This window comes from Nannobrachium achirus (genome assembly GCF_963921795.1).
Source record: "Nannobrachium achirus genome assembly, chromosome: 11".
NCBI lineage: Eukaryota > Metazoa > Chordata > Actinopteri > Myctophiformes > Myctophidae > Nannobrachium > Nannobrachium achirus.
The window spans coordinates 29,999,849-30,008,742 of record NC_137820.1 but is presented as its reverse complement, the minus strand read 5'-3'; the positions used below and the strand labels follow the sequence as shown (position 1 = coordinate 30,008,742).

Genomic DNA, 8,894 nt, shown 5'->3' with positions numbered 1-8,894 from the left:
GCACGGCACCGAGTGCCGCGCTGCGAGCTTGTAGATCTGCTATTTTTTTTTTTTTTTCCTGCTTTATTTTGGACAGAAATGTTGAGGAGAGAGCGCGGGGATGACATAAAGCCAAGCGCCTCAGGTCAGATTCGAACCAGGACTATAGCCTTATTTATGCAGTATGCACTCTCACCAGGTGAACCACAGGGATGCCCTGCCTAAGACATTGTGCTAACATGTGGACAGCACTGGTTAATTAGCATCTTCCTCTTAGGTTTCTACACAAAATAAAAGAATGTCATAGGGGCACGGTGCAGCAGTGGGCTGACATTAATTCCTGTAAACCGTGTTGGCTTTTAGGGCCGACAGTCAATGTGAGGGACACATCGGGGTCCTGTAGGTGTGTCTTCACCTGGCTGTGGAACTTTTCCCTGTAATGGTTAAACTCCATGATGCTCTCTGGTTCCTCAGCCAACCAAAACTTATCGAATTCATACGCCAAGTAACAGTAAAGCTGATGAAATTGCTGGAGCTCAGGTTTTCCTGCCACGGTGTTGTAAAAATGGGGCTTCAGAGCGCCATTCTTCAGGAGGCTGTAGGCCATCTCGGTCAAGTTGATCCCAACAATGGCATAAGAGTACCCCTGTTTTGGATGGCTTGCATGAGACAGCACCTGACGCGCTTCCTCTGTGTAGTTTTCACTGAAGAAAACAAGATTAGTCAGTCCCAACAAGCCCATTCCTCTGAAGTCCGTCTTAGGGTCTTCTCTTTGGAATCCAATGTCACCCCACTGCTTGTTTACCCTCGATTCCAATTTAACCGCTGGCATCAACAGGTCCCAGAGCTTAAGGAGCATGGCTTCATGTTCTTCATTCTCTGAGTCAAACACCTTCTTTCTCAGCTCCTCCACAGATGTGTACAATGTGCTGTATCCTGTTATTTGTAAGAGACACAGGTGCTCTCGCATGATCTGATCCACACACGACTCCAAATGGTCCTCACGTTCTTGTAAAGCCCCTCTTAAAACCTTGTTCTTTGAAGACTGGAGAGAATATTCTGCTCTTGTTGTCCTAATGGCCCCAGGCTGGTACCCTGAACATATTCTCTGCAGCTCACATTTCCCTGTCGCATGTCTGAGGAGCCACTTCAGCCAGTATCTAAGGAAGGATGTGTAGAAACACTGCCAGATGTACCCCAGCATTTCTGTGTTCACTGTTGATGTGTTGTTGGCGATCTGCCGAAAATTTGAATTTTGACCCGATTCTATAAGTGTCTTTTGAATCCTTCTAAGATTTTTGGAAAAAAAAAAACTATGTTTCTATGTCAGCAATCTGGCCAGCCATCGTCAAAGAAAAGGTCCTTTTCACTTAACTGGAGCTCAGTTAGTCTGTTCTTGAGAGACTACCATGTCAGTGGCGCTCCAACCTTTTCATGTGAAGGACCCCCAAAATGATATTATTTGTCCACGGACCCCCATTTCAAAATATCTAGTTCCAGGGACCACCCAGAAGCAAAATTTTAGTTACAAACGTTCGCTTTGAAAATACATATATTCAAAGATTTGCACACATTTTCACGACTTTTTCAAAAATAGAAGATCTACAAGCTCGCAGCGCGGCACTCGGTGCCGCGCTGTGAGCTTGTATATCTGCTATTTTTCACTGGTTAAAGCATTCAATAATTCTAGGCCTAAATGGGTTAAAAGGAAATACTTCCCCTTTAACCACTTGAACCATAGTGTCCATATGCTGTGAACTTTAGCTTATAGATCGGCTACTTTTGGCAAAGAGCTTTGGTGTAGAGGGGAAAAAGAGCAAAGTACAGAGTGAAAGGTCAAGTTAAGAATTGACAGTTTAAGTGGTTAAATATCTGAAAACAAATTGACATGAATCCAAAATATACTGCTGTCAAACCATGAAACTTCTACATGGAATCTATGAACAGGTTGTGGGGGTCCCTGCTTCATCTCTCTCTCAGCTAAGGGGTCGTTGGCCTGAAAATGTTGAAGAACCCTGTGTTAAAGTTTTTACATTGTCACTTAATTTTGTTTCAGTTAATGTTAAATGTTTTGGAATTGTTTTAAGAAATGACTGAGAATGTTTTAAATGTTAAGTGAAGTCGGATGTTAAAAATGTTGTTTGCACTTAAAGGCAGTGTGTTGCCTTGTGTTGCACTTGAAATAAAGTGTTTAGCCCTGTATGGATTCTCTTCATTTGTTTAACATAATGGGAGTGTTGCCTTTGTTATACACTAAACTAGAGCACTGTTTCTCTATCTTGGATTTTAATGTCTCCCCTTAACTAGCTGTATACAAATGGACTTGGTTCGAGTTGTATACTTTAGTGTAAGGGTCAAGTTGCCCCCCCACAACACAAAGTCCCTAGAATCCACATTGAGAACCACTACAGACTTGACTAGAGTGTATATATATTGTAGTGGGGGGGAACAAGCTACAGAACTATGCCATGTTTCTTAAAATTTAAAATGTGTCATGATTGAAATTTGCATGATGACAGGTTACTTTGATATTGATTAATGAAATTGTCTGGCTTTAGACCAGAGGTAACTAAGTGAACACCACCAAGGTCATTGATACTGGGTATAGTTGTTGATTACCTTCGTGATGCTATTAGTATTTTCACTGTTAATTCTTGAGAGTGGGGTTGGCGTTTTTTATATATATATTTAAAAAGGTCGCTAGGTGGCAGAGTTTCCATAATTTGCTTTCAGTCAGATCTGCGGTGAATTAAAGTAGCCACAATCTGAGTTCACAGAGGTATTTTTTTTCCGAAGTAGCCAACGCTACTACCCCAATTCTAAATAAATCTAAACATGCTTAGATTTGGATATGGTTTACCTATTTTTTATGCGTTTAGGAAATATACGTATTCTTTTATTTTTTTTATGGATTTCTTTGCTAGCTATATATATTTTTTAGTTAATACATATGTTTAGATGCCTGTCAGATGCCCATACAATGCTGCTTTGCTGCCTACGATGGAACAAAGTGGTGTAAGATGAATCCTACACCACCTCTGGCCAACGTCAAAGTCACGTTGAAATGATAAATGTCGAGACTTCCCTAAATTTCGGTGTACACCCAAATTTGTATCTGCACCACGTTGATAAATGAGGGCCCGTCTGTGTCCTGTTCAAAGCGAAAGCATTGCTGGCTTTCTTGAACAGGCACACAGACGGGGGAATGACCACAGGATGCACCTGTGTATGAAGCCCTCTATATTCCACACATAATCCCCAAAGTGGGAGAGGATGGAGAGGACGTTTGAGGCTGAAATGTCTTGGGTGTATGCCATATTGAATTATAAGTAAATCATAATTGCAGACTGTGAGAATGCCCGACTTGCTTCTGGAAGCAGTACAGAGGCCTTGCTTAGGGTTTAACCTGAAGGTTTATTTATTCTCCAAATAAACAACCTATATAACTTTCAATCCTTGTTACAAACATCGGCAATTCGGCATGGTGGCTTTTCACCACTCTGCTCTCTCTCTCTCTCATGTTGTTCACTGGAAGCAGGCAGCCTTTTATACCCATGCAGGTGAGCTAATGAGCTTGGACTGCTCCATTCCAATCAAGGGGTGTTGTCTAACCCTAAAACATAATAAATAACTGAATACCTATAATTTAAACACACATACATGTATTACAGAACTACAAAACTACAACAATAATTATAATTTATCCTTCTTCGCACTATAATGCAACCTAAATAAAACCCCCCTCTGACATCCTGACTATGGTCTAGCCCAATCTACTGAGAAGACACACCAGGTATTGCTAAGCATTATTGCGCTTCTATTCTCTATGTCACTAAACATTACACTTAACATTGCACTAAATGCAATGTGCAGTGCAAACATGTACTGTGCAAATAGTCAATATAAATAAGGGTTAGGCCTATGTGCAAATATCAGTAACAGAGGACCTCTCTCTGTTACACAGACAAACACAAAATACAATCTGAAATGGGAAAGGGTATGGGGAAGGCTTGGGGACAGGGTTTGTTGTATGGAAAGGGTTGGCTGTAAAAATTATGTTTAAAAGAAGTTATTCCAAAAAAGTAAACAACAGTTGTGGAAAGGGTTTTGGACTGGAAAAAAAAACAGACAGGGCTCCGCTGTGAAACACCTTTTTTTTCCTGTGATAAAGCGTTGAACTTTAAAAAGAGCAGATTACCCATCTACCGAATTTGCGTACGGCCATTTTAGAGCTATAGCAGAATGAGGATAATGCATTATGGCTTCTACTCTTCTAAATTGGCCCAGGATTAAATGGCAGCTTCGCAGGGTCTCAAATGAGAGCTCCCAGGGTCATCTTTTATTTGCCGTCTGTGTCACCCAAAGGCAATATTTGCTTTGGGAGTTATTGGGGTCACAATGCGCAAACCCCCATTAATTGTAGCCTTATTTTGTGTTTTTTTTGGCCATTGATCCTCTTTGTGTACATCGGTTTGCAAAGTGGCTGGCGTCAGTGTGATTGAAGTTAATGTTTTCCTGCATCCGTGTGAACATGGATGTGTGGTGGCATGGTCCACCTCAGGGGAAACCATCAGGGTAAATGTAGTCTACTATGATCAGATTTTTGTCGACAAAAAAATAAAAATATTATTGAACTCAAAGTCTCCATGGCGTGAGTAATCAATAGAACAGTCATTTTGGGGGTGAAATACAATTAAATTCATTCAAGTCAATGGAGAAAAATAAGCTATTTCTAATATCAGCATGGCTTCCATGTCAGCCTCATGTGGTCTATGACGTCAGACATCTATGGGAAAAGTGATTGTTTTTGCATTCTCCCCATTCAAGTCAATAGAGAAAATGAATTCACTAATAACTAGTATAAATTAAACTATAAAACTTAACTTTTAGAAAAATACAAGCATACAATTCCCGATGAAGCCGGTCAATTTTACATATGGCCCATATGCATGCCACCAAAACTGTGGGAGTAGCGCAGAAAAATAAAGTTTTTTGAGAAAGAAAGAAAGTTGGAATAACAAGAAAGATGCAATTGGAAATTGCAAGTGTGGTTGCCTTAAGTAGGGTCACACTTGCAATATCTCTATATCTGTCAGTCCATGTCCCTATTTGAGCGGTTCCAACCCAATTCTGTCCTTGTCACTTTTATGCCCATTGTGAGGAATCTGAGGATTAGCCACTTCAGTTCAGTATACAGAGGCCTTGAATTCAGGTGCAACTAAATGGTGTGTTTATTCAAAAGACAGACAAGAAAAAGACTACAGCAGCCCATATACATAGTGGTGTCCTGCTCTCCACACACAGCTCAACTCTGTATTCTGTTCACAACTGGCAGCCATTTATAGCCCAGCTGAACTAATGAGCCCGGACTGCACCATGTCACAGGGTGTTTTTCTAGACCTAGAATACAATACATAGCCTTCAGCACAATAAATACATAAACATACAAATATATACCCCATATAAATTACCTTAAAACTCAATGAACCACCAACTACACAATTCTTAACACTACTACAACTTTACCTAACCACCATATAGCGACTACAAATACACAACATATCACAACCCCCCCTGCCATTCTGACTTGGTCCAGCCCAATACACTGGCCACCAAACAGACCTTGGTACATGTTAAGCTTTCAATCTGCACTCAGCATTACCTATATTGCCCCTCAAACACATTTCACTTGGTCTCTTATTGCACTTTGGCCTATATATAATACTAGTAAGATGCCTCAGGGCGACAAGCAAAGCCAATTCTTGGCCATCTGGCCAGTGATGTATATCGGACCAGTTACCCATATGGAGACCCTGCATGATAGTCAACAATGTTCGTCAAAACATGCCCATATATGGGCATTACCAAATATGGCCATTCCCAGATATGTCTTTAACACATTCCCCGCCATTTAACAATACCTTCGTACTCTCCCCTGCCCCTGTCTCCATAGACTTCCATGTAATTCATAGTGCACGGATCATGCACACCCATGCCTAGATAATGCACCACGTGGGTCCACATTGCTCACAGCTTTCAAACAAAAAAATCCGAATGGAAATCCGTTCAGGCATTCATGAGATAGCAGCCATTATGTTTTCCTAAAATGTAAACAAAGATGGCTGCCATGTTTGAAAGATGGGGTTGCTATGGGGGTTAAACATGCAATTTCGCGATTGCTATCATGCCTACTACATTTTTTGGGGTCCAAATTTTTTTTTGAAAAAAAAACATTTTTGATTTTTTTTTCTTTTTTTCTCAGGATTATCGGGCCTGGCGGGGAAAGACATTGAAATAATCTCGGGACTATCGGGCCTGGCATGCAATGAGTTTATATTGATGACATTGGGACAGGGATATCCATATATTATTTTATCCTTTATTAATATATATATCCATACACATATATGGACTTAATATTAATGTTTTCGGGGAAGGTAGGGTGTAAATCAGAGTAAAGCAGGCTCTTGGGCCAGTATAGGGCCTGGGATTGATGACATCAGAAATCTCCATATATGGACATAAAAGGGATTTAGTTTCTGGGAATGCCCATATATGGACATTTTATTTTATACTGTATTAATAATAATATGTATACAATACATACAATGCATTTTATGCCCATATATGGAGATCCCTATCTGACTTATTGTCAGATAGGGACCGTCCTCATGAGTCTTTCCCCAGGTGGAAGTAATTAAGTCATTAGCCAAGGTCTAGTTTGTTCATAACTGGGCGAGGCTCAATACGGGCGAAGCAGACTCGCCGCACGGGAGTTTGTGGGGAAAGAACTTTTGTTCAAAAACAAACTCGCACGAACTCGAGTGCAAAATACATTTACTCCTTTATCACCCTGCTAGACCGGCGTGAGTTCGAGCTGTGCTTTTATCAAGAAACAACACTCTCTTTCTCTCTGTCTTGCGCAATATGCTTTTGATATCGAGGAAGCTAAATGGAAGGACTGGTCCATTGAATCCTCCATTTGCATCAACGTTGTAAATGTCAAGGTACCTTACACCCGGCTGGGTGTAAGGTATGGGGCTTAACTTGAAGTATAGCTTGCCGTTTGAACGCTGGTGACTCGTATTATCGCAGCAGGGAGACTAAGACAATCAATTGCTCCTACGTCTGTGTGTATATCCGTATGAGCACGCATGTATGGAGATAACTAACGTCACGGACAGAACGGTCCATGCAAGGAGGTATGCACATGTGTCGTGTTTGATATTTGGGCAGAGAATATTGGAACAGATGCAAGATGATTGATCCACATTGGCTTGGAATCAATGCACCAATCAGGGGCCGCAGTATGTGGGTGGCTCTTTGGATGATTGATCCCCAGTGATTGAAATCCATGAACCAACCAGGCTTATAGATGGGATGATTGCTGGAAACCCGTAGCAAATCATATTGGGACTGGCACATGTGTCTACACAGGTAGAGCCCTGTGCATTGAAAGGCATAGAGGGGCGGGGATACACCATACCGATTTTCATCGTTTCAACAAATACGCACAAACAAACTAGTTGAATGAACAATATTGATGTAAAATAAGATATCCGAAAGGCTACATATATTTTATATGCACAGAATTCCAATTAAAATATCGTGTCCATAGGCGATGCCTTGACGGCCGCGGCTTGTGATTGGCTGAGCCACAATTACTGGGGGCTTTACCCAGGTTTTTCTTTCTTTCTTGAAAGGCCTGGGTTCCCGAGGCTAGGCTGTGTCCAGCAGCTTGAACGTTCCCTCCTGTGTGACGGGCAGGACGTTGATGAAGGTCTTGTAGAGGACGGCACCATGTGGCAGCTTGGTGATGATCTTCCAGACCTCCGGGCTGCGTGGTGGAGGGATGTACACGTCTTTAGTGAACCTGACCGTACCATCCTCCAGGGCATAGAGCGTGTTGTTTGTTCCCATCCCCACGTGTGCTCCTGGGTGATACCTCAGCAGACGTTGGGTTGCTAGGATGTTTCCAGCATGAACAAAATTTCCATCCACTTTCTTGAAACCGTACCTCCGACCGGGGCTCTTCCCTCCGAGGTTTCTGCTGCTGCCGCCCGACTTCTTTGACGCAAACCTCAGTGACTCAATGACAGAGAACTGGCAAGGCACCGGCAAGCCTGCTCTTGATTTCAACATCAAGGATGTAAGTGTTGCCATCTTGAATCAAAAGAAAAGAATGAAAAGAAGTAGAGTCGTGGCATTTACCAAGGATATTTTCTTTTATCTAGCTTAGGTTTTTTATTTGGTCCGCCCAGGGACTGCAGCTGTAAATGAGCTTGTAGCTATTGCTGGTACAATAGGCCTAAATGAAATAACTCCTTGTACGGTGTGTTCTGTCCGTGACATCATGTCTCTGCGTACTTTCTATGACATCAGTCTTGGGTGACCTAAGCTGAGCTAGGCCTGCTCCTTCTATGGGGATGTCGGACGTTCCATGGTCAGGTCAGATCCTCTCCAAGAATAAATTGTGCTTTGTACCTTTTACAATGAATACAACATATTGCAGCACTAATTTGCTGGTGACCGTCTTCATGTGCGAGCACCAACCTTTATCTTGGAGTCCGCACCAGTGTTGCCATGTCTGCGTGTTATAAGCAACTTGTGTCTTGTTCCTCTGTAAAGTTGTAAATATTGTCAGTTGCGATTGTTTGGTCTTTTTTTTCTTCTTTTTTTTTTACTAGTCGGGGAGCCAAAGGGTGATTTTTGGCTGAACGTGTTTTTTTTCTACTGATTCTTGTAGCTTTTTAAGGATTCAAGAGGGTGTCCAGTGTTATTCTACAACACTGCCACCCAGGTGTGGAATTCCTTGACTACCTCCCTTATACCAGTATCCTTCAAAACTGCCCTGAAAACTCACCTTTCAGGAGGCCAGAGAAGGAGGTAGTTATCACTTCTCCCATAGACAGGCG

At 41.9% G+C, this 8,894-nt stretch overlaps 2 protein-coding genes across 2 annotated transcripts; both read right to left on the bottom strand.

Annotated features, from left to right (window-relative positions):
• Positions 1–280: 280 nt before the first annotated feature.
• Positions 281–1,183, bottom strand: LOC308294277 (ELMO domain-containing protein 2-like; the record flags this gene model as incomplete). Its single annotated transcript, XM_080737004.1, has 1 exon — positions 281–1,183. The coding sequence occupies one exon, from the start codon at positions 1,181–1,183 to the stop codon at positions 281–283; it is 903 nt and encodes a 300-aa protein (XP_080593130.1).
• Positions 1,184–7,698: 6,515 nt separating this feature from the next.
• Positions 7,699–8,121, bottom strand: LOC308294276 (large ribosomal subunit protein bL27m-like; the record flags this gene model as incomplete). The annotated part of the gene is made up of 1 exon (XM_080737003.1): positions 7,699–8,121. One exon carries the CDS (start codon positions 8,119–8,121, stop codon positions 7,699–7,701), a length of 423 nt encoding a protein of 140 aa, XP_080593129.1.
• Positions 8,122–8,894: the final 773 nt, after the last annotated feature.